A 27,352-nucleotide genomic window follows, 5' to 3' on the forward strand; every position below is an offset into this window, starting at 1 on the left:
AAGGCGTATGAGAGAGAGAGATTATTGAAAAAAATTTTTGAACAAAAGAAAATTCTAATTGCACAGATCTGATTAGCTGTATCATCTGCATAATAAATACAAGAATTAGGAACTAAATTTTTAAAGATCATTATCAAAAATAAAGAAGAGAAAGGTCCTAAAGTAACTCCTTTTGGTACCACTTTCTCAACATGAAAAGAAACACTGATGACAGTTATGAGAATAAAATCCAAACTCATGTCTATTAAGAAGCACCAATAGCATGAAGTTTATTAAGAATACAATGGTCAACCAAATCAAAATCCTTGGTTAAATCAATAAAAACTACACCTGTAAAGTGGTCTTTGTCAATGGATGAAAATACAATATTAGTAAATTTTACAAGTTAGTAGTAGTAGTAGTTGTCCTCCTCACTGTGGTCTTCACGTTCTAACTTCTGTACTAAATCTCGAAGAGGTTTTGTGTTTTTTCTTTAAGATCTCTACTGCAACCTACTTTGTCGCAACAGTTTGGGCCTCGTTCCTGTTTCAATAGCAAGGCCACATCCATAAAGAAATGGTTTTTCCATTTTGATGGTGATGCACTTGACTGGTCTGCAAATGGCTCTGAACTTAACCACACTGAATACCTTTGTGCTGAAATGGATGGCTAGCTGTGAGTCACACCTTATTACCTAATATCAATGCTGGACCACAGTAATGATCTTATCTCTGAACAGGAGAAAAGCTCAGGTTCTTTTATAACAAGGATGCAACGCTTAATCCTGCAGTTTCCACATTTTCCATGGCAATGCAATCCAATGCAACAACTGTGCAATAAATTCCACCTGTATGACACATGTAACGTTTAGTTTATGGCAATGCCATGTGTATTTTTCTGTACTAATATTTGAGTCTATGGTAAGATGTGACGTTGTACAGGACTCCATCACGGTGGACAAAACAATCTGAAAACACAGTTTGTTGAACTAAATTGCCATCCAATACAAAAACAAAGCCTGGAACTAGGTGTCACATAAAATACACATCTCTCTAAATCATTGCTGTTGTAGTAGGGAGAATTTTATTTTGTAGGTAGGTCTAATAAACTGGTAACTGTACTGTATAATGTATATTTAAATGTAAGTGTTGTTGCAGTATCTAAATGTCACCAACAGAGGTCCATAAAAGTCATGCATTACTTTATGTCCCACAAAGAGGACTCATTAGTGAAACTCAGTAAAGTGGACCCTCTGCTTCCTGCTTTTCTAAATGTGAGTGGTTTCCTTTTTTGGGTTTGGTTTAGATAATTTCACACAACTGAACTGCACACAGTTCACATCTTTTTCTTCTGAATGCAGATTATCCTCTCTACCAAAAAGTTTTAAACTCCTTACCACCGCTATTATGTTAGTGATGTAATTTCTGAAGATAGCAGATTGTACAGGACATAACTTTTCTTTGGAGACCTTTATGGAGAATGAGTCGATGCCAAATAGCTTTCATCTGACACTTTGATGAAAAATGTGAAGCCGTTATTGATCTTTGTCAGCTTGAGAAGGAAAGCTCATGCTACCAGGGGAAACAATTTCATTCCAATGAGTGTCTTTTTATGTGCACACCAAACACTAAAAAACATCCACTGGCAGCAGGCACAATCTTTACTCCAGTGAAAAAAAGATTTAAAAATAGAAGATAGGACAGAAGGTGCGCGACCTTCGAGGCACAAATGCCCTTCACTCTTAATTCCTAGACAGGTCAAAATACTATGACAAAAATGACAAAAAAGAAATAAGATATCTATATATATAATATCTATTATATCTGTATTATATCTAAGATATAACAAATAAGAAACTTATTAGAAATCAAAATTATACGGACATGTTCTCAAATGACTGTGATCATCAAATAACTTAATGAAGCATGCCTTTAAATACACTGGATCACAGTACAGATGAATGTATCGAGCAGCCATAGATATTATGAGAGAGAATGAAGTGCAGACAGACATACAGGGAGACCAAAAAACAGCTACGGACCAAAGGGAAGACAGAAAATTCAGAGGAGAGTTCCTACAACAGGAACTCGTATCGCTTGTCTCAGGTCTGACTCTCCCTGATAGTGGTGAGGAGTACGACAACCTCAGCTGCACTTGCTGATGGAGTGTCATTAACAATGAAGGATGTGACAACAAAAGTGCACCGTTAATTCTTATCTCATTTACTGCTGAAGACTGGGGACCAAACTTAAAGCTGACGCAGTACAACAATGGTAAATACTGTGCGCAGGTTCTGTGTGTGTCTGCAAGAAATTCCCTGAAAATAGGATTGTTGTCAATCAAATGCACACACACACACACACACACACACACACACACACAGACATGCATTCATACAGTACCCTCTCACACATAGTGACCAGAAATTAAGTTGCTTCCGGTCAAAGCCAGCAGGAACCTCGACTGGAAAAAACAAGAAAAAACCTCACAGGAAACAAAGCGAGAGAGTGAGGAGATGTCTTGATAGATTGAACACATGGCATCACATTTTACTTTTCTGCATAGCCAACCACTCAGAAGTGTCTCTTATGGGTATATATACAGAATTATGAGAGCTGAGAGTGAATTTAATTAATGGTCCCACTGGACACGAACCAGAAACTTTGTGATTTACATTCTGCACCTCAACCCCAAGGAAGGTTTTTATCTATTTTTAAAACACACAATATGTCATTTATGTGCCTTAGGGTCTCTCAACAAAAACACATTACCTTTTCTATGAATGTTAGACATTCATAGAAAAGGTAATGTGTTAAAGTTTTATTCAAGTTACGTCTGGTCAATGTGTGCCGACATCTTCATTCACTTCATTCATTCTCTGACACTAACCCAGAATTAAATCATGGTTGTGTCTGAGTTTGAACACTATTGGAAACATTTGGGATAATGTACGTACACAGCTAACCCAAATATATAACAGTAATCTAGTCTTTTTAGACATTTTAATGCAAAATGCTGTTATATCTCTAAAGAAAGACTATTAATACCAGGAAAAGAAAAGAACAGATGAATAGCTAGAAATAACATAACTATAAATACTAAAGGAAAATCAGCACTAATTGTGATATATCGTCATTTATCAAGGAACAAAAAGCAATGTAGCTAAGCTGAAATAAATAATCTATGTTTCATCTTTTTAATAAAACCTTCCCGCCAGTTATCCAGTGTTCAGTATAGAGGTCCTTGAATTAATCAATTATGAGATGCAAAGTCAAAATTACAAGATACTAAGACAATTGAATCAGTCTCTCAGCAACATCTTTTATGGATATACACACATAAAGAAAGAAAAGAGGAAAGAGTGAGAGAGCATTTATCATATGGGCAATGAAGGAAAATGGAATTTTTTAGACTGAACTATGAATGAACTATGAACTATATTCATTTTGTTTCATTCAAGTATGGGAAGCCATTTACACTAGGAGAGGAAAATAATAAATGAAATGTTCTAACATACAAAGTCAAATTAAAGAGAGAGAAGAAAATTATGAAATACTAAGAAAAATCTCTGAGCTTATTTGCCATTTCATTTTGCCATTTAAGCCATTTCATTTTGATATCTGAATTGTATAATCAAAACATTTAACATGAGTATTCTTCTTTTTCACAGACAGACTGTCCTAGCCCAATCCAGACTCCAACGAACATATGACTGATAGAGCTTGGCTGCCATCAACAAAAGCCTTGCTGAAATCCTGCCATTCAGTCCAGCTTGTAGCCCTCAAACCACTGAGCATGTTTCTCATCTGAATATTGATGGAAGCCAGTCGGGGTCCAGTATTGTGACTGTTTTCATTTGAGAGCATTCAAATTAACTGATCCATTTAAGCTTTTAATTAAACTGCATTCAGTTCAAAAACACAATGCCCACAAAATGAGACTATTGTTCTCAATAAAAATGCGTTTTTTGAGGGTTGCCGCAATTCTAATTCAACAATAAATAATGACAACAATACACCAATGAGGGCAAGAGAAACAAGCTTGACATGGATATCACCCTGATAAAATCAATGCCTCCTGCTGGTTCACAGGAGCAACTTCCAATCCGAATCCATAAACTGTTTGTTAGCATTGATGCTTTGGTCTCATTGGCTCATTGCTTTCATTTTTCTTCTCCCCCACAGCATGTCATCTATGACATAAAACAATGTTATCTGGCACAGATCAGAATTTATGCGTGTGTGTGTGTGTGTGTGTACATGAAGTGTGTTACACAATCATCTTCAGCCCATCCCAAGAGCCTTGGGGAAGCTTTGATCATCAGTAGACCTGTTGCTGAGGAACAACAACAGCAGCTTCCATGGTGAAACTGCTCTCCGCAAGAAGCATGAAAGCAATGCGGCGAAAGTATAATGTCTGCTTCTCCATCTGCATTAAAATGTCTTATTAAAGGGAGTGCCTCACCGTGCAGCCACCAAATGGTGGCACATATGGCCAATTTCTTTCACTACTAGTGAGGGTTTTTGGAGCATCTCTGATGAGAAAACACTGCACTTCTAATCTACCTCCAGAGGCAAATGACTGCCAAAATCAATTGTTAGATGCCCACAAAGAGCATCTTGATTAAATAACCTTGCTGTGGTGCAACTACACACAAAACAGATGTAGATGGGATAATGCCTGCTTGGGATTTACTGGCACACTCCTTTCTGTTTGAACAAGTGGAATCATATATACAGAGGGCAGTATTGGCAACCTGGTGTGAACAGAAGTGCAAATTCTGCACAGATGCATTAGACTTCTCACCAGCTGTGTGCTGGGAGATGCTGTTATTAATGCTGACAGTTCATATATTCAGATCATGACCAGGGACAAACAGTATATGATTGTTATAGCAGATTAGAGCGTACTGTAACCTCCTCTGTATTGTTTCTGACCCTGAGAAACACAGTACAGACTGCTTACTAATACTGACTCGACTCTCAAAAGATGGGAACAAAAACTGAAAGTAAGTTGTTTTTTTTTTTATGTTGAAAACTTAAATCCAAGGCAACTTAAACACATTTGGATCAGTAGTTAACCCTTCCAAAACAAATTCACTGATTCTCTTGGCTGCTTGGTAGAAGAACAGACACAGGGCAACAACAACGAGTATTCAGTTTCTTTCTCTGAGGCTTTTTGGATGCTAGGTGTTACCCTACCAATTAGTAATCAACTTTGTCTGCATGCTGTTACAGTGTGTTATCAAAACTTGTTGAGTGAATACAGCTTCCAGCAGCTCCTAGAAACAGGATCCATATGAGTACTGAGACTTAAAAATACAGTAAATATATTGCAAAATGAAAACTATGGGCTAAAGGCATCTAAAAACATTTGGCTCGACATGACTGAAGTAAGTCAATGGACAAGATGAAAAGACGAGACCGGTTTACACATGGCTGACAGAAGGACAGAAAGGAGGAAGACATTTTTATTATGATGATTTAAGTGCCTGTGCTGCTATGCTGGTGTACTTTCATGAAATTAAAATTAAAATTTTCAGAAATTATATTGCTTTGCTTAAGATAGTGGAGCAGATGCCGGGGAGGAAGTTGTGGGAGGACTTTGTCTTTCTATATATATTCTATATATATAGCAAGCTTCTTCCATTGCCAACAGCAGCCTAACATGCCTAATTAAATCACAGTACTGCGGTTACTGAAACACCCATTTCTCTCAAATTATGTCCAGCACTAAGACCAATGCAGTTATTCTAATTGGAGTATTCAAACTAGCAAAATAAAGCCTAAAATAACACAAAGGTGTCAGTGACTCACGATATTCATGAGAGTGAGGAGGTAATTCTGCACATGCTCCTTGCCGTGAAACCGAACCACTGAGTCATCAACTCCCAGCAGGATCTCAATGTTGTAGTCATCCTCTCCGGCGTCTCTGCGGCGACGGCGCCGAACGGTCTCATTGACCTGTCGGGCTAGAGAGTTGAGAGTCCCAGGGACATCCAGCTCTGGTTCTGCACAGGGGTCAGGGGAGAGCAACACAGGTGTTAGCGTGTACATGAAAACTAGAATTCTTGAAAGTGTTCTTCATTCTTTAAGTAACAATGCATTTAATCATCAATCAGTGCACGTGTCACAATATGCAATTACCTGAAAAACACAAATGTTTCTGTCTACAGCACTTTAATGTTGTTGTTGTTGTTGTTGTCAAGAAGTTTATCAATAGATAAGATCAGATCAGTAGATAGAATGAATTTTTATTTTTATTCTGTTATAATGAGAATGTATAAAGAGGCTCATGTCCATGCCTTGCTGTAAGTGACCAACTGTGTATTCCAATGAACATGAGACACACTGTATCACACACAGCTGGCATGACTCTGTGTCATACACTGTGTGTGTGTGTTCGCTGATGGCTGATAATGAAGCCTCGGGCTTCTCAGGTAAATGGTCATTAACACCCTGAAAACTCCTGAGTTCATATGTTATATGCTGTATATGCTATATATTCATGCTATCTGCCAAAATTAAGGCTGGAAATCTCCTGAGAGTGCAAAGATAACAGGTCTGTGACAATGTGGTAAAAGCAGTTCAAATGCTGCTGAACAGCTATCAGGTCATTCAGACCATGGTTCGGTTCTTATAAGCCAAAGCCAATCGCACTCCAGTAATCTATAGTTACTTTTGGATATCTTTACAACTTACAGATAACCAACTGTGGTTATATAACCAAAAATACAGATGTGACTTCAAAGCGTTTCGAGTTTCGATATCAGCTCAGTACGAATATGAACTGAATTATCTGACTTGACAGTATTTGCTACCCTCTGCACTTGCTGAATCTGACCATGAAATTGCTAATACTTCCAGTTTTGATGAAACGCCCTGCCAGTACTTAATGTCCGCCTCATACTGCTTAGCTTCACACTCTGAAGGCTGAGGCCTTATCTGTCAAACCTCTCAGGGAACACTGCTGACGCGAAATCCTCCATCTAGTCCGCTCAGTAATCCCGATGAGAGCAAACAACGGCCACAATGGGAAATGATCAAGTGGCCACAGATATCTCTCACTTTACATTTTGCTGCTCTACAGTAGTACTAGTATGTCTGGGGATAACATTTTCCACTCTAATGACCGAAAAATCTGTAGCTTAGTTGGTCATAGAAGCAGAAGCCACAGGAGCGTTGCAGGTTGAAAACCCAGCAGGGAAAATCTTGACAGTGGTGTCAATGAATCAACAGGGTGTCTTTCAGCAAGACTTTCACTTTGCCGGAGCTGCTGCCCAACAGAAAGGCCGTGATTATGTCTGCAGTTTTGTCTCTCACCACACTGAAAAACTGCACTTTTGTTGTTAGTTTTGTATTTGGTTCATCTGACCTAATCTCCAAATAAAATGGAGAGTCTGAATGTGCAGTGCACTCTTGGCTTTTTAGAAACAGAAGTGTTTTCAAGGTGGGGTAGGTTTTCTGAGATTTTCTCACTCAAGCACATGTCGGCTACTACACAAACACTGACATTTAAATCTAACTTTTGCATCAGCAGTTCAAGTTTTGTGTGCACTAAAGATTCCATTTTACATGTGCATGATGTAAATCTGTTGTCCCTGTAATGCTTTTACAGTTGTTAATGGATAAAATGAACTCATATAACTGCAGCTCATCAAATGCTACAACAAACCTCTCTGACAATCAACAAAGAACCATTTGCACATATGCTCAGTTATTTATTTGAGTACGGAAAAGGCAACTGAATTAAATGTAGCTCTTTTGCCTTAATCACAGGCTTTAAAAAGCTTTGTAGTGCACTTAACATAAAAAACATCAGAGCTCTGATCTTGGAAAGCTGTGGGCTTATTAATTCATCAGGTACATGTCAGCCCGTAAGTTAAAATATTTGACAAAAGCACATAATGGTGCATGTTTTTTATTGCACAGCTCGGTGCAAATGGTCATCACCTGTAGAATTGCAAGACTTTCTGCCTGGGTGTTAGATGCCCCCCTGTGTGATCCTTTTTCATCTGTTGTAGAGATCCTCAAAATGAATATAAACTGCATTCAGTAATGTCCATAAACCTCTGCTCTTATCTGCCAGACAGTGCTAGCCTTGAGCTAAAAATTGAGTTCACATAGGTTCACATAGCCCATTTACAAACAAACCACAGTTGGTAAACAAAGGTCACATGGACTCACAAGTCGCTTGTGTATTAAAGAGGTTTTGGTTAGTTCTCCCCGTGCCGTGTCAGAAAATTTGGCAGCGGGGTGAGTCAAAACAATTCTTGTTCCAGGGCCTGTGAATTTAGCTAAACCTGAAGGACATGTCTGCTCTCTGTACTGGAATTAACCTTGTGTGGTATTCTAACTATAGCCACAAATCAGATTAATATAAGCATCATTTATATATTTAGACATATTAACTGCATCACCATTCAGCCTCATGTACTGGTATTGACCCACAGTGCAGTGCTCCTGGAAGAAGATAAAACACTCTAAGGTGTTAAACTGGTGTTTCAGCAGGAAAAACCATTCAGAGCATATTTAGTGTATAACACTGAACTATGACTGAGATCTCCTCAGTATTAATGTAACTGAATAAAGTTAAGCCAGAACATTACTGAAAGAAAAGCTGCTCCGTGCCTTGTGAACGTCCCCTGAATAAATAAATGATTAAAGCAAAGAAATTCATGGTTTTAATATTTCATTCACAGATACTGTGCTGGCAAATACTTGAAATCTCAAGCCATAAATAAAAGCTCAGGCCATTTTTTATTTTTCCAGGGATGCTTGAGCCACAGACAGGGCCAGTGATTGAGTGGAGAGGGAGCTAAAATAAATAGGAAGAAATGGCTGCCACCTCAGCCCTGGCCCGGCTCCGACAGTGTTGGGATTGTGGAGTGCATTCCTCCTCTCCGCCGCTCCCGTCATGACACAGGCATTCTTGTGCAGCGGGCCAGTTCCCCCTCCCCCTCCTGAGTAAACAGGCTTTCTGAGGTCCCTACTTCAAACGCACTGGACTTCCCCTCAGCAGCACTCCTTAAGACCACTAGTGTGCTTCAGTCAGCAGCGAGCCCCCACCTCCTCCACCTCCTCACCCCACCCAGGGGCCACAGCCCAGTCCCATGGGAGCCCCACCATGCAACAGCCCAGGAGATGGGAGAGGCTCCTAGCCAGCCCCTGCCCACACATGGCACTGTACGGCAAGGTGGCAACGAGGCCAGCCAGAGCTGCCGCAGGCTAAAAATGACACAGAGGTACGGGACAGGCAACTCACCATCAGCCTAGAGTGGAAATCTACTGTGTCTGCTGTGATGGCATTAATATCCACAGTCCGCCAATCAAAGACGCTCCAGCAACCCCATCAGAATGAGAACAAAGACATACTACAGGAATGACATATGGTAGAGGAAAAATGGCAAAAAATGAGGGGTAAATTTGCATTTGTTTTCATTCAAATCCTTATCTTCTGAGGATGCAGATCTCTTTATTTCCCTTCTGAAATGCTGGTACATAACAGAAAAAACATCTTAATTATTATTAAAATGCTCCAGTATGCAGGATATTACAGATACACTATGGAGCACTTTTTGCATTAAAATATGGGCTTATTTGAGTCTGTTATGAAGGAGAGCTGCAGGATTGGCCTATATACTGTACCGTGGGTATGAACAGAAATTGGGGATATGAATTTGCATCAGATCTGCTCTGTGAACTGAAGGTAATTTGTCTCTTGTGGCAAAACTAGCAAGGGGTAAAAAACAAAGTGGGACAAATAGACGAAGGGAGTGAGGCGATTTTTTTTCGTTGGAGCACATGGAAAAGATGTCACTTACAGTACTGTTACCAGACATTATTTTTAATGACTGAGAATCTGAATGGAGACTGAATTAAAAGGACACCTTAAACTGGGTTTGAGCCTGATGAGCTGACGGTGATCTTACAGGAGAGGATCAAAGATCAGAAATCCATCAACAGAGAGAGAGAGAGAGAGATGTGGGATCTAACTGATTGTGAAAAAGGCAGGATCATGGGCACCAGGAGAGAGGGTTACAGGATGGCCCTGACCTCAAAAGAGTTCAGTGAATGAGGCAGGACAGGAGACACCTCATCAAAGCATCTGATGACATGTCAGATGGCTCAGGCCAAAACAACTAATGACAAAGCAAACAATCCCAGACAGTCCCGAACGGTGCAGATAAGGTGAAAAGCTGGTTTGTCTAATGAATCTCGGTTCCAGCTGGTACACCTGTTGTAAATTAGCGGTTCCCAACAGACCAGTACTGGACCATTCAAAGGGTTCACATGAAAAAACTGAGGAGGAGTTTTTTATTTATTCATTTTATGAAAAGTGCCTGACTTTATAAATAAATTCCTCGTTTAATTGAGGAATTATCTGAAATTAGGAATTATCTGTGCACATGTATGAACATGTTTTAAATGCTTTAAACATGGTGTTGGTTGCAGCTAGCTTCTAACTGTATGCAGCTGACATCAGCTTTAACACTGAAACATTAAGGGACATTAAGTCCCTTGTTTGATTGCAGTGATGTTTGGAACATGGCGCTGATCAGGGGTTTCTTTTCTTACTCTATGAAACACCAAATGGCTTGATGCATGTCCTCTATTAGTCCATATGAGGGAGGCAATATGTGACCGAAGCCATTGATGCCACAAATCTTTCTTGGTTGGCATCTCATTTTACAGTATCCGTGAATCATGTGTGTTACGCTGTTGCTGCACAATTTCATTCTGTATGGAGTGGATAGGTCAGCATGTACACAATATCAGAATTTCCACTTGAACATTGAATAGAAAAATGAAATTACCTTCATTTATAGCTCTATCATTTTGGCAGTGTGGTGGTTCCAACAATAAGGCTGTCTGAAGCTGCAGATGATTTAATGCTGGCAATAAATTTCTTGTCATGTAAGGGGATTTTTTTTTTTTACTCCCTGGGGTACATAAAACCTAGGATAATTACACCGGCCTTTATGGCCAAGGCAATATTATTTTAGCCTTTTTCTTCCCTCTGCTTCAATAGAGTTAAAAATGAGTGTTGACAGCAGGAACAACAGCAGCCTAATTACCAGCAGCACACTGCAACAGGAGAAAAGATGCTGGTCAAGGCATTTCACATGGCGGAGACACCCTGCAGGTTTGTGGTTCTGTGTTGAAGCATGGTGGAGATTTTAAAAGGTGCATTTGTGTCTATGTGCATTCTCCGCGGCCCACCCGACGCTTCAGAAACACTATTAACAGGCTCGTGGGGAGATTTAGGCATAAAATTGAAGCCAACACTCCTGCTCCCACTGGGCCTTATATTAAAGCATTACTAATGATTTCTAAGTCTTGGCTGCTTGGCCTGAGAAAATAAACTCAAGAGTCTTTCACTGCAAAAGTAAAGCACCATTTATGATAGAAATGTTCCTTAAAAGGCTTGTCAGAGTTGCTTTTGCCCATGAGGAATGCAGCACCTTGTCACCACATAGTCTCCTAAATATAAATGGATAATAAAAATGATTTTACTGATTTGTATTCTGGGTAATCTTGACCTGTCCAATTATCAAATCAGATTTGTCTGATTATCCTGTCTGTGTGTTTTTCTGCATGATTGCTGACAAAACAAATTATTTATAAATTCATAATGGTAGATTTACAGTTTGTATTCATAATCTGAATCTGCAAAGTAACTTTCTTTTCAAATATATATAGTGCAGTAAAAAGCATAATATTCAAAAATGTCACAGTGAGTTCAAGTATAAAGTAGCTGAAAATAGGAGCCTCATACCTCAAATACCTCAGTCTTGTAAAAAGAGTAAATTTACTTAGTTAGGCAAGTTAATCGGCTTGCATAGACTGAAAATCCATACTACATGAAACAAATGTACTTTTATTCAAATTATATTCTATTTCAATTTATATTTCAACAAAATATATACTTGACTTCAGTAGATATTAAAAGACAATAGACAGACACTTGAAATGGAAACCATGAGCGTAGAGCTGGAAACTGAGAAGATTGAGAAAGGGCGAATTGATGAAGAGTTGAAGCGAGGTGCAGACTGGCACCAACATTTGCATTTCCTAGCAGCCTAACATTTTCCCACTTAACACACACAATTAATGTGCATCGGAAGAGTTGTGTGCCACACTTATGTTTGTATGTCTCTAAAGTGAGGAATATAAATGCATATAAAACTATCATGTGAGTGCAAGTAAAACATGAACAGGACTTCATTAAATTTCAACTGCACACCCTCATTAAATTTTAATTTAACCACCTGCTACAGGAGTTAAAAGTCAATGTCAATGTCTATCACCAAAGTCAAAGCCAACTCAAACGAGCTTCTCTATTATCCTGCTGGAACAGAATTTTTGCAGTCAACACAGCTTATTTGTTAGGGGAAAAAGTCACAAGGAGGAGCAAAAGGACCAAGGAGGTATGCCATAATTTGCCAAAGTGTTTGCTTTTGAAGGAGTCATTTTGCAGGCCTGTAGGACACTGAGAACTGGAAAATCAACTCATAAATGCTGCTCGTCACAGCGGACAGCCAGTTCACCTAAAATTGAAGGTTTCCTGTGGAGCTACACTTATGGAAAATGAGGTGTTTTACCACATTAAAATATCAGGATTCAGTGAGTTTCTCAGTACTGAACTGGAAAATACAACAGCGCTGACTGGATAAACATTCCTTCAGAGAGCTAAATTTGCTTTAGATGTTTCTCTAAAATTCTATAAAACTATTAGGACACTACTACCTGCAGTTCTTTGATGAACATGACAGCAGCTCTCCAGTTCAGCCAGTTCATAATATTGGTATATTTCATGTAAAGGACTTTCATATGATACTCACTCAGAACATCTGGGTTCAGAGAAGCTTTACAGTGTTTCCATATCAGCACACTAGATCAATGTATATCACATTAATCTATGGAATAACTTCTGCAATATTCTATCCAGTTACTTACATACAATAATTACAAACAATAGCAAGCAATCCATGTGGCTTTATTAGAAAAGCTGTCGTATCAGAATTCTGATAACAGACACTTGTCCTAACTTCTCCTCTTTAATGCTGGTATCTGTTGCACTTGAATGATGCCTAAGTAATATAAATAATTTTTGTGCGCGACTTACCTTTTTAATGTTCCTGTAAATTGTTTATGTAAATAAAGAGGGAGCCCAACTACCAGAGCAGTGTACGTGTCTAAGTGTATTTATCTGAAAACCAGAAAGTCAAGGCCAGAACCACAACCCAAACTATCATCAAGTTAAGGAAGCTTTAAAGCAGCATGTTTTCTGTTCTCTTTTGATTTGAGAAACACACTGTTACTCAGTGTTACTGAATGCTGGCACTGAATTCTTGATCAGATTCATATTAGTTGCACTTAATCAAAAGTGGCTTTAACTAAATTTTAATTTTGTTAATGTTCCTCATGTTCAGTCAAAAGCTTTTCCAGCAGTCTGTGTTAAGGCAACATTAAACACTGATGCAAGGCAGAATTTCTTTGTCTATTAGTTAATCATTCAATCAACAAAAAATTAGTAGATTACTTTGATACTCATTCATTTACTTAAGGCATTATTTGAGAAAAAAAGGCAAAAATATACTGGTTAACCTTCAAATTTAATCAATTTGGGCAGTTGGACCAAAAAAAGACGTTTTTAGTATCAGATTTTGACCAGAGAAATAACAGAAAAACTAAAAATAATCAAAATAGTAACAAGCTGGCACATTTTCATATTTTGGGCATCATCTTAACCTTTCTGTTTACTGTTCCTTTTATCTTCTTTTCAGTAATGTTGCCCAGATCTCAGATGTTAGCGTACCTGATCTAGCCAATGACCAAACCGACTAAAAAGGATTCAACTTGATGGTCCAAACGGGAATCAGTCTTCAAGTACTATCTTAGTACATTAAAAGCTCTTGGGTTAAACCACGTCAACTACTATTAACAGCTTATGTATCTAAATGTCTGCAGTTTTAGTGGTCAGGATTCAGAGAACTGGAAGCCTTGCAGCTTGACTTGCATTGTGTCTATGAAGGCAGACTATACTTGGACTTGCCTTAAAGGGTTTCCAGCCTTACTTGAGGCTTGCACTGACGGAACTGAGACTTGACTTTGACTTGCCCCTAGACACTTAAAAACAGGTCACAGAAAAGAAAACATTGCTCAGGCACTCTTAGACAGAGCAAGGAGAAAAAGGTTATATATCAGAGGTCTTTATTTAGATGGCCTGTAATGGTTTAAAATATCAGGAGGTTTCTGTGTTTTACACCTCGAAATCTTTTCTCGCTGTCTGAGTGTTTTTCTTTATTGTGATCTGGAATGATTGCGCACTTGGTTTCTGCATTATCTTTGTGTTGGGGGATTGCACTCAAAAATAAAAAATAAAAAAAACAAGAAAAAGCATTGATAATGGCATCACTCTGTGTGCACTGCTTCTGGCAACCCGTACTATAACCTGCAACGCTGAGCAGAAGAACTTAATTTCTGTGCAGCTGTTTACTGTTAAGAAGTCTAAGTACCTCTCCCTTTTGCAAACCTGCTTATCTGTTGTTGCACTGTTGAGTAACAGAATATCAAACTTGTGTGGAGTGTGTTTGTGTGAATTAAGAGAGTCAGAGAGAGAGAGAGAGAGAGTTTGGAAGCAGACAACGGTAGGCCTTGTTGGGTCGGTCAGTTACATGCAGCAAAACTTAGGCTTCATTCATGGTAGGGTGCAAACTGCTTTTTTGGAAGAAATGCTCACTGTATTTCCTTTCAGGGAGTTCAATATATTTTGGTGACCTGCATCTGTTTTTTTTTTCTCTTTCTCTCACAGAACAAAGAAGCCAATGTCATCGTTTAAAAGGTCAAGTGACAAACTGTTTCCACTCTAGCCCTGCCCAACAAAACTGATAAAAGAAAGAAATGTAAGAACCTAAAATACTGAGAAATGACTAAAAAGTTGGGTGGTGATGTAAAACTGTGAAAGGAGCGTGTTTTAACCTCTGCCATGAATGTTTTTGGTCCTGTTTGTTTTTCAGTTTAGCTGGCAGAGTGTCCTGAAAACATCTACAATCTAAAATCAAATTTTAGATTGTAACTTCGGACTTCTACTGACGGACTTCTGCTGACTTTAATTAGTTAAAAAACTTATTTTGAAGTACCCTAACTTATTTTAAAAAATGTAGCATGTTGTCCAAGCTTTCTGGCTTTTTAATTCTCTTTATTTCATCTTTTATCTTGATTTCAAATTCATTTTATATTTTATTGTTTAATAACTCACAAATCACTGTCCAATTAATTGCGATGAATAACATGACCTTTTTGGTTGGGGGATAGAACAAATGACCATTCGCCTGGTATGGTTGATGCGAGTACAGTCCAACCAGACCAACACTGATGCCTCCTCTTGTCAATCTATGTATTTTCTGCTCATTTGTATGGTAAGAGACAACAATGTACATTTATTTATCTTAAAGTCCAGAATGCAGAATTGGATTTTAGCGGCACAACTGGAACATAATATCCATAATTGTGTTTTGATTTGGATATATTGACCTGAAACTGAGAATTGTTGTGTTTTTGTTACCTTAGAGTAAGATGAGTATACTATGATGTCAGTTTAGTGTTCAGTGTTCTAAGATTCCACATAAACAACTGAGAAAGCAGCACTAGAAATTAAATCAAACAAACAACACTTTCAGCAACACCACTTAATCACAAGGCGAGTACTGGGCCATTTCTCTGACGTTTGCAGACATACGGGCAGTGTTACTGCAGTTCTCTGACACAATGCAAACACATTTGAGTGAAGAAAAACCAGTGTTGCAACACTCAGGAATGCCACACACACTAATCTCTTTTTGTGTCTCACAAACAGCTTTAATCTTGACTCTTCTGTCTTTCATTGGTGAGCTTTGCTCTGTAAAGACAATAGATGCAGTATCACAACATGCAACAAGAATTTTAAGTATTTGGCTCTCACGAGCAGGCAGCCATGATGGAAAGAAGAAAAAGATGCTCATGAGCCTCCTCCAGCTGCCATGTGACTTTTGGAAAGCAGCTTGATGAATCACAGCAAGTCAGAAGAGAGCAAAACCAAAGCATTTCTTGATTCAAAATATTGCTCAATGCTTCCAAGGTCTTTTCCACCCTCCTTCCAGATCCTTGGCATGGGCCGGAGTCACTAATTATCACCAGGTTTCCAATGGAAAAAAATCATCAGACGCGTTCAGGGTTCATACTTCTGGAGATATGAGGCAATGTGGATGATATCTTCCTGGTCTACTGGGTCATAATGCAAATAGGAAAAGGGTAGAAATATCAAATATTGCACCATCGGGTTCTTTAAAGAAATACATACTTGTATACATATGATGACAATGACGGAGGTGGGAGGCGTATGGGGAGGCTTTTTTGTATTCAGCATGTGTTTTATCCTTGGGTTAATGCTGATTTTGAGCATGGAAAAAACTTCAAAGTCTCTGTGGCCAGCTTAATACACACACACACACACACACACACACACACACACAAGGGGAGAGGAGGCTGAGCGTTTGAAATTACTTGTGTTTACAACAGATTAGAGGATCCCTCCTTTCCAGCTGCACCAAACAAGCTTGATAACCTTTATTGTTTTTAAAATTACCACAGGTGAATTGTTTTCCTTATCACTTAAAACACTTTTCACATTCACATACTGTAATTTAAAACACATCCCTCACGTCCTCACAGCTGACATTTGATGGTGAAATACCATTTCTGAGTTTATTTATGAGTTTTTCCAGTTGAATCATGTTTGGAGGCGGGGAGAAAAATACAATTTTTTTAGGTTTCAGTGAGCAAGTGAGCAAGTACCTGGGTAAGGAGCTCAAATTAAAAGACTACTCAGACTGAGAAAGAAAAGCCATTTGTTTTTTCCAAGGATGTTATCTCAGCAGCAAGCTGGTCATTAAAGAAAAGCTCAACACAGCAGACCAAGACTGAATTAGTTCACAAGCTCTTTTATTTCTTATTGAGTGTTGAGCTTTGTGCAGAAACAGTACCCCAACTGTAAATGAGCACTCTATACATAAGATATCAGCACTGTCAATTACACATCAGTTATCTGTCCAAGCTGTGGGAGTATATCTTGGATTGAAACATCCACCACAGACCAAATTAGCTTTTCTTGTGGAAGGTGATGCAGTTAATAATGGGGGTTAAGGTTCATTGGGGCACAACCAAAACAAACAGAAAATAGCGGACAAGCACACCAGGCTGCACACCAACAACTGCAACATAACATCATCCCCTCACTGGCATACCTGGGTTCTTTGCAGGCTGCCTTCTTTGAGGAAGACTGAAGAAGAAGCTGAGGAATATGAAAAATTGTGGGCTTGAGATTAGATCCAGGTGGTTTGAGGAAAACCTGTGGTGCAGTAGTAAGGCCTGCATGATATGAACATGACCTTATGGTCCAACCTTTGAAAAGGTATAGCATCAAAAACTTCACATGCAACTCCTAAATGCCTACATACAGTCCTTGACACGAAAATAAATAAATCCCACAATCCCACAATCCCTCATTCAACAAAACAATATGGTATACCCACACAAAGGTAATACATGATGATGATATTTGTTACTGACTAATAGAAGCTCAGAGTTTGCAAAACTGTAAGATCATGTCCAGATATTTCTTTGTACAAGTAGGCTTAAGAGGACTAACTAACATAGTGTAGCAACCTGTCTCCTGCTAATGATCACTGAGCAGCTCCACTAGAGCAGTTAGAGGAGACATGCCTTGCTCAAAGGGAAATGAGAGAGAGATAAATGAGTGCTCATCCTCACTACAGATTGTGCCACTTGGTTTCAGAAATACAACTGCTGAACCCTCAAAAGTTCACTTAACAAGTCACAGTATTTTCATTCCCCATCCAGTCATCTGGATGAGGAATCGTCTTGTAACATCTTGTTACAGTCCTCAAAATCACAGAGCACCATCGCTTACAACAGCCAACGAGTGACAAGATGTTCCAGTTCTCCCTCTGGCATGGGTTTTTAGCTGACATAAAACCCATCTCAGAAAGAATGAAACACAACTGCAGTCTGCTTCACGTGGAAACAGATGGTCAAACAGCATTCATCTTTCATCAACATCACTGGATCACTGCAGACCTCAGGATGTTTTTTGGAACTCAAAGGAATTCTGAGACTGCAGACGAGAAAGTGACTTTGCTGCTCTTCTCACAACAGAGTACAGTATCTGCATTTGAAGTGAGGAAGGAAAAAGAGGGCCAGGTGGTGTACATTGAGCCTGCACACAAAAATGTAAAGAGAGAGCCGAGCACACAGGCAACCTTGCAAAAACCTTTTCTTCCAGACGAGGTCTGCTGAGCACACACGCTCATGTTTATCGGCGCCCTACTTTGCATTGCACACGTTCACTGAGCAGATTAAGTCATTCATTTTCCTCTGCCCAGAAGAACCACAATTCAAGAGGAACTTAACTACAATATATGAAGTGATTACCTTCCCCAACCTCAAAATCAATTTAACAGCTGCAGTGGCCGAGGAAATGCCTTCCTCATACATTTTCTAACCTGCCTCTGTGCCATGGTATGTAGGTCTAACGGGGAAAAATAGGATGCTTTTACATGTAATCAGCACTAAAAAGTCTCTGCTTCAGCTGCACTTGTGAATTGCCTGCTGCAACAGTGAATAGCTTAATAATTATAGCAGTAAGCAGCTTGGCAAAACAGTTTACTCCAACATATTCTTCTATTGCCAATTACACTCACTGAGTTCTCAGTTTATTCTCTCCCCTTCCCTGCTATATCTCATTTTCAGGAAAAAATCGATAAACTAAAAAATATTCTATTGTTGCTTTTCTTGCCTCTTTCTCTCTTGAATGTTTTACATTCTTGCCAGCTCACCAAATTCCTCCACACTCAGCCAGGCACCACTCTGCTTAACACATTTATGTGACAAATATAAATCATCATTTTCACTTTCTGTAAGGACCTATTTTTCTTTCTTTATCTTTTATCCTCATCGGTCCCTCTCTCACAGCTTGGCTTATTTTCCCAAACTCCACCAGATTGTGAAAGTTACTGATATGCCCTCAGACATGAGGCCTTTCACTAGTTTCCCATTCTTTTTTCACTACCATGTCAAAATAAAACCTAATATTCAAGTGCTGTGGAGGGTGAATCCCTCATCTGGGCATCAGGCCAGATAACAGAAGATCAGATCTCGGGGGCACAAAGAGGAGAGCACACATTTGCTCTCACTGTAATGGTCATTTTCTCAGGATCACACATACACATACACACCCATCTATCACTATGATTAGCTGCATGTGTGTGTGTTGTGTATTTGTGTGTGTGTGTGTGTGTGTGTTTGTGTGAGAGAGAGAAAATCACAAAGGTATACATTATGTGAGTACAGTGTTGGCTACATGTTCACATGAGATACTGTGTGTGATAAGTATCAGGGTAGAACTTCATATATATTATATATTATTGACCCTTACAAGTTATCAATCACTTTGAGTCACTTATCAAGACAACGGGCAACATTTTGAAAGTTGCAATTACTCAAATGTGAGAATTTTTTATTGTCTCATGTTATTGTGATAAAAACAAAATACTATCTGGTTTTATTGAATGCATTTTCCACATTTTCTGACTTTTTTGATGATAAAAATATAAATAAGCTATTAAGCAATGGACAGATTAATTGATAATAAAGGCATTTTTAGGTGCAGCCCCATATATTATCATCAGTTGTCAGTGGTATTGTTAGTGCTAATTCACATTGAATTAAGACTACACGACCAATAAACCGTCTTCCTTCATGTTGCAATACTTCACAAGTCTCACTTGTTTGCATCGTTTTATGCTCGCTGTCTTTGTTTATAATATATATGTTGCCCAAAAAAAAAACGACAAAGAAATTGCAGTATAGAAATGCTAAAGATACGTTTAAGGTAATTTAGAAACATCAGTTTCATTATTTTTCCACCAGAGAGCTTTATCTAAATGATACAGTTATATAACGTTGACAAGAGGTTTGTAAAATATATAATCAGCTCAGGTCGAGAACAATAATCCTGTCCGTGTACAGTAGTAGTAAAAAGAAAACCTTATTCAACCCACCCAACCCACCCATCATTACTGAGCCAGACTTTTTACATGAAAGACTCAGCAGAACAAATAGTCAATTCCTAGAGTAATACAAGTAACAGCTGGAAGTCGGATTCCAATCTAAGAAGGTAAAAAGAAAAGACAAAACAAAATAAAGAAATGTATATACATATAAATTATGAACCCACACACCGGCCAAAAGGCAGCTGAGAGAGGGCCGATTTATACACTTGTTATTGCTGATGTAAAGACAGAGTAAAGTGTGAGTAAGGGATCCAGTCCCTAGCTAGTTTGAAGGTAATGAAAGTGTTCCAGAAAAAGTCCCCATACTTTTTGAAACTTTTCTTTGAAGTTACAGGTCTAAACAAGACATCTCTCAGCCACTGAGTGTGGGTGGCTGGGGCAGCATCCCTCCACCCCAGCAATATTGCACATCCGGCCAAGAAAGAGGCGAAAGACATAGTTTGGGTTTTAGCTGGGATCAGGCGCATATCAAGATCGCCTGCAGTGAAAAAAAAGAGCAATCAGAGGGTTGGGTTCCATGTCCAAGCCGACAATTAGGGATAAAGTTTGGAAGACTTCCCTCTAGTATTTCGTCAAGCTAGGACACGTACAGAACATGTGAATAAGTGAAGAATCACTTTAATGGCAGTATATATATTTTTACATACACACACTGAATTCATCTTCTGCATTTGACCCATCCTTTGTTGAACACACACATGCAACACCCGGCAAATTACATGCAGTGAAACACACACAGGAGCAGTGGGCAGCATCAAGCGCCCGGGGAGCAAAAAAATGGGGGGGTGACGTGCCTTGCTCAAGAGCACATCAGCCAGCTAATGGGGTGGGGGAGCATTTTTCACATTAATCTCTCCACCACACTCAAATTTTTCCTGCCCGTCCAGTGGGGGAATTGAACCAGCAACCCTCCGATCACAAGGCACTTCTCCAACCTCTAGGCCCCCCACAACAGGGATCTACATCTGGGTAAAAGCGAGCCAATTTTGATTTGGATATATGGGCCCTGTGTATGACAACAAGTAATGTCGTACACAAAGAGAAGCTGAGTTGACCAATTTAAAAATTGTGTTCCACATGTCCTCAGACAAGGTGAGATTCAGATCTTGCTCCCGTGCACTTTTAATGTTTTTAAGTGGGGGCTGCCTTATACCTAGCAGTTTATTGTAGATAATGGATATCAGACACTTGAATGATGGTTGTAGATTGAGAAATGCATCAGCAATGCTCACATCAGGCCTCTGAGGGAAGTTTGGTATCTGACAGCGGAGGAAATGCCTTATCTGTAGATATCTGAAAAAGTGAGACTTTGGGAGACTAAACTTTTCAGTTCAAAAAACTAATATCAGTAAAGAGATCACTGAAACGCTCAATACTCAGTCTCTGCCATTCCTGAAATGTTGGGTCGAGTAAGGAGGGTTCAAAGAGATAGTTGGCAGAAATGGGGCTTGAGAGGCAAAAATCAAGGAGGCCGAAGTGTCTCCTGAACTGAACTCACACTCTCAACACATGTCTGACAACTGGATTGTTTATGGATTTATTTGGTGGGAAAGGGAGTGGAGATCCAAGAAGTTCTGGAATGGAAAAGTTTTTAGCAGAAGCCAACTCCACTGCCACCCAAGAAGGGCAGTCAGATTGATTATGAAAATATGACCAAAAAGACAGCAGATATTGACTGCCCAATAATAAAAACGAAAACTAGGCAGTGCCATACCCCCCTCTCCTTTAGGCTTCTGGAGATGGGCCTTACTAGGCTGAGGGTGCTTGCCCTTCCATATGTAAGATGTTATAACAGAGTCTAATGTATCAAAGAAAGATTTAGGAATAGAGGTCGGTATCGATTGAAAGGTGTATAAAAATTTAGGAAGAATATTCATTTTGATAGAATTAATTCGGCCAACCAAGGATGTAGAAAGGGGTGACCACTGTGACAGGTACCATTTTGTGTGGTTCAGCAGAGTTATAAAATTTTCTTTGAAAAGGCACTTGTGGCTTTTCGTGACTGTAACACCAAGTTAAGTGAATTTGTTTTCCACAATCCTAAAAGAGAAGCTGGAGTAGTCTGATGCTGGCATCCTCTCAATGACAACAAAAAGTTAAGATTTGTTTAAATTTAATTTATATCCTGAGAACTGGTTAAAATCGTTCAGTAAAGACAGCATGGCGTTTAGGGAGGTATCTGGATGCAAGATAAAACTCAACAGGTCATCTGCATATAGAGCCACCTTATGTTCCACTCCATTCCTCCATATGCCAGAGATATTCTCACAACCGCGGACTGCTATTGCCAGTGGCTCCATGGCCAGGTCAAATAACAAGGGGCTTAAAGGACACCCTTGCCGGGTTCCCCGGTGGAGGTTATAAGGTCGTGACCACTGAGAGTTGGTGAGGAACCCAGCAGTGGGGCTTGAATACAATAATTTGATCCAAGTGATAAAATTTGGACCAAAGCCAAATTTTTACACAAATAAAGTCACAAATAAATATGTCCACTCTATCCGGGGCGAACGCTTTCTCTGTGTCTAGAGAAAGGATACACTTAGGAGTTGCACCAGAGGGGAGATATAAAATATCAAATAGCAGTATACGTATATTGAAATAGAAGTATCTATTTTTGACAAAGCCCGTTTGGTCTTCAGGTATGGCGGACGGTAAAATGTTATCCAATCTTCAGGCCAGAACTTTAGCCAAAATTTTAACACAACTTTATCTTTAAACTGTAAAATATGTTGCTTAGTATATTAGAATCCTTGTCAAAAACAGCCAATGAATAGTGGAAACAATTTTTAGTAGATTCATACTTGCAAACAACCATGTTGATATTGATTAGAATTAATTGACTAAAATGTATCATTGGTCAGGCTGTGACAGTATATTGTGTGTTACAGAGTTGGTGCGCATGTTTCTGTCAAATTTTAAAGCAATCTTCTTCTCATTACCTGTATTGTACACCAATCAACCACAACATTAAAACCACTCGCTTAATATTATCTAGGTCCCCTTTGTGCTGCCAAAACAGCTCTGACCTGTAAAGGGAAGGAACACAGGACAACTGGTGGTATTTTGTGGTCAGGGACATTGGAATGTTGGCTCCCTGGGGCCCTGTGCAGGGAGGGTGGGGTTTCCAGGTGAGAGGCCCCACATGTTGGGAGGGTGGAGTCAGCTTATTTTCGGTGCATCTCAAAAATTCTTGATCTGTTTGGGATCTGGGGAGTCTGCAGGCCACTATGGAGCAATTACTGAGCTGTTTTCAAAACGTGATAAGGTACATTGTCCAGCTGAAGGGAGGCTGCTGTTGACATCAAGAGCCAGGGTTGTGGTGGGAGGGAGGGTGTATTTGTTCTGCAATGCTTAGGTGGGTGGTGTGTGTCAAAGAACATCCACAACCCAAGGTTTCCCTGCAGAACATTGCATTGTAAACAGTTGATTAATGTTATATCATTTCACCTATGAGTGATGTTAATGGTGTAGCTGATCAGCCTATGGCTGTAGCAAAAATAATTTACAGTCCTGCTACACCACCTTTATACAAAACCCAGTGGGAGGAAAGATTTCTTGAGTCTTACACCCTACAGTAGGAGTATGGGAGGTAGCAGTTTTCTTGTTGAGATATGTATTTCGTTATCATTATGGGTGGGATATGGTTTACTTAGGAGGTTGTTCGTATTGATCTATAGGCTAATAAAAATAACAATAATTTTGAAAGAAAGCAAAAAATTTTAATGAAAATTTTGGTCTTTTTTCTTTTTTTTTTTTTTAAATTCCCCCTTCCACAATGTCTACTTAGAAAGATTGTGTCCTGGGGACACATGTAGTTGACGACCCCTGCAATAGTTTGCTCCCCAGCCGAATGACCACTAACAACCGAGCAGTGTCTCTCTTGTCAAGCTTGCAGAGAACTTGATTGATCTATTACAACTGGCTTGTAAAAGCACTTTGAGGTTTAAGTTGATGTTGAGGAAATTGGAGAAACTGGATAAACATCATGTGTCAGAAATGTGGGAAGCTGGATGAAAGTGTGAAAACTGAACATCTTCCTTTAGGCCTTTTCCTTGATATTTAGTGTTTTCACAGTTGGGGCCCCCATGGAGACTTCTTCTGTTCACCGTGGAAGGAGAACAGATAGTGGTGTGACGGCACTAATCAGGTAGACGTGGTCAATTTATCACCAGCACGATCAGTTTCATTCACTTTGTGATTCTAGGCACGTTTTCTATTTATTCGTACCTGAGTAGTGTTGGCTCCAGAAAACGTATTTGCTCACAGTGAGCAGCTCTACTGCTTTGTTTGGTGGTTCTTTTGAACCTTTGTGGAAAATCAGGAGTATTCATCTTGTAAGACAGATTGTTCACAGGTATGGCACCTTTGACTTTTGTCAGCATGGATACAGGCCTCATGTCTGACCAGTATGGGGTTAGTATTTTCTCAGAATATGCAGTGTGATTTTATTTTGAAAATGTAGAACATTAATTTAATCTGGTTCATCAAAAAGTGGTATGTAGCTTGTGATCATACCACATAAGCAAATTGAAACGAGCCTGTTGTCACGTGCACTTTACTCACAGATAACTCACTTACATGGTAAACAAATTTGTAATTTCAGTGTGATATCAGTGTGATTCACACTTCCGGGAAAAAACAACATCTCTATTTAAATCATAGCAAAATTAATGAATACTTCTGTGTTGTTGTTCTTTTTATTATTATTATTATTATTTTTTCTCTGAAATTATCTGCACATCCAGCTGTAACAAACTTTTTAACCTTACTTACACTTACAGTACACTTAAATAATAATTCTCAGTGTTTTAGGAATCTGCTACAGTCTACAATGTACAAGGTAATGTTCAGTTAAGTCGTGGAACTGCATCCTTCTTTAAAAAATATCTTAAGAGAAATAATGGAATCCCTAGAGAGATTTTATGATAATTCTCTTACATTTCAAGCATGGAGAACATTTTCATCTGTTCTATTCATTTCAGAAAACCCTCTTCCATGAATCAAACTGTTGATCCAGTGAAGCTCTGTAAAGAAACAATGTTCTAGATGATTATTAACACCTCTCCATGTGTAATCCTCTGGCTCTTGTTTGCTTTCTTTGGCATGTCATATCACAGAAATTTGTTTAATAGGAAAACAGAAAATGCTCAAGGCTGTTTTACTTGCAGGAGTGTCAGCAGAATCCTGTTTCTACAAACTGAATTGTTAAAACTGAGGAATTAATGAAGATGCTGAGAATTATTTATTCAGAATCTTGTTCCACAAACTGCAGTATAATCTTTTGTTATAGGTGCGGCTGCAGCAGGCACGGTTCCCACAGTTGAGAGACCTTAACAAGAGTCGAAAATACTCCCTCACTATTAACCGAAAGCATACGTTGAACCTTGGAAAAACCATGTTGAAAAGTAGACTAAAGTATATGGACACCCTTGATCAATTCGGACTTGTAGGCTCTTTCCTGTTTCAATATGACGATGTTCCCATGCACAAGCTGGGTCCATAAAGATGTAGAAAAACTTGAGTGGCCTGCACAGAACCCTGACCTTAATGCCAGCCAAGATTTTTGGTTCTGTGACAAAATATTCTAAACTCAAGGTTCAAAAATAGTGCTTAATGTATCTTTTTCAACAGCTACTTCGGTGAGAAGACAAGAGCCCTGGACAGGTGACTGAGTGAGCAATGGAGGCAGACATTATCAGCTGCTTGCAAACAGCTGACCAGAACCAGCAACAGCATCAAGTGTGGGTGGGTTAAAGGGTCATCAATTAGGAGTCAGAGCTGAAGAGAGCTCTAGGAGGCCATTCACATCCAACACCTAAGATTATTCTTGAACAGAGACAGAGATGATTTCCCTCCACAAGTATGATAAGAGTCACTGTGTCAAGTTTTGTGGTTCAACAATGAACTTCCATTCACTGTTGAATATCAGTGAAAATTCTAGTCAGTCTGGGAACCTTGAATTTTGAATATTCTATCAGATCACATATTTGGTTAAAGTGTCTACATGCCTTCAGCCATCTTCAGTTCTTGTGCTTGGATTGACACTAAAGAAAAAAAAACTGTTTTTTCTATCAGTAACACTCAAAACATTTGCTTGTTCTTGTCATTGAAAAGCCAATTGCCGCTGAAGTGCTGGGTCCTCACACCTTTGTTTTCACAAGTTAATTATCTGTGCTGTTACTCTAACTCTCCATGAGAAAAAAAAGATGTTCTGAAGCAAACTCAATCTTACCCATACACACTACTGAGATCAGGAGAATTGTATGCAAGCAACAGCTACATTTTCTAACCCCAGCCCTCCCTGCTGTGAATCCCATTCACTGTGGATGTTAACTTATCTAACACTGTCTGCAGTCTCACAGTGTAAATTCAAAACAGCTATTCAATATCATTTACATTACCTGCAGGAATATCAAAGGGTGCCACCATCAGCTCCCACTGTGGTAAACAGATGTCCCCAGTGCTGCCTACTAAAGATGAGCTCTGCACAAATGTGTTGATCCAAAACCTTTTTTATTTGAAAGTCACTGAAATCAATTATTTAAAGTTAAATATAATAAATCTAAGGAGAGGATCAAAGGAGAACTTTCAGGGGTTAGATATACAAATGGAAAAAAAAGTTTTAGAGGAAAGTATAAAGTACTAAATAAGAACACCTAAATCTGCCAAGCACACCTGCTCGGACAATTTCACCTGCTCAGCAGCTCCTCAAAGGCTGTATGTGCCTTGTTCAGAGACATCACAGTAGACCTTGTCAAGGGAAGAGAGGAATCATTCCTCCACTACCATCACCCCAAGTGTGTCTGGAAAATAAATCTCATAATGCTCTGGTCACTGGGCAGAACAGAGACTAGACTTGTTCAAGGTATGAAATCCAATCAGCACCACAGTATCTGCTGTACAGTGCAAATAATCTTTCACACCTCCTCCTGGGATCTCTGTTAACCCTTTATTAGCAAACAGAAGAACATGAAATTGTTTTTTACTTGTTTGTACAAGTACAACTGCAATTCCCTTTCAACGGGTGTTTTTTGAATATGAATCCACAACTTTTCACAACTTTCCGAGCCTTTTGTCCCAACATGTTTGAAACATGTTACTGGTATCAAATTTAGAGTAAGCATCCCCCGAGCGTTTTTGTAAACAAAGTTGTGCTTAATGTTATATTACCCTTATAAAAATGAAGTCAAACCTGTAACTTACTAACATGGCAACTTACCGTGTTGGTAAGGTTGCCAT

The 27,352-nt window shown here is 39.1% G+C and overlaps 1 protein-coding gene across 1 annotated transcript in view; it reads right to left on the reverse strand.

Moving 5' to 3' along the window:
- adamts3 (ADAM metallopeptidase with thrombospondin type 1 motif, 3) overlaps window positions 1–27,352 on the reverse strand; it is a 115,742-nt gene that overhangs the window by 57,109 nt on the left and 31,281 nt on the right. Inside the window, exon 5 of the mRNA XM_046385976.1 lies at window positions 5,796–5,989. Coding sequence (XP_046241932.1) covers window positions 5,796–5,989 — 194 coding nt within the window. The remainder of the gene's footprint in view (window positions 1–5,795; window positions 5,990–27,352) is intronic.

Source organism: Scatophagus argus, chromosome 4, assembly GCF_020382885.2.
Source record: "Scatophagus argus isolate fScaArg1 chromosome 4, fScaArg1.pri, whole genome shotgun sequence".
Lineage (NCBI taxonomy): Eukaryota > Metazoa > Chordata > Actinopteri > Scatophagidae > Scatophagus > Scatophagus argus.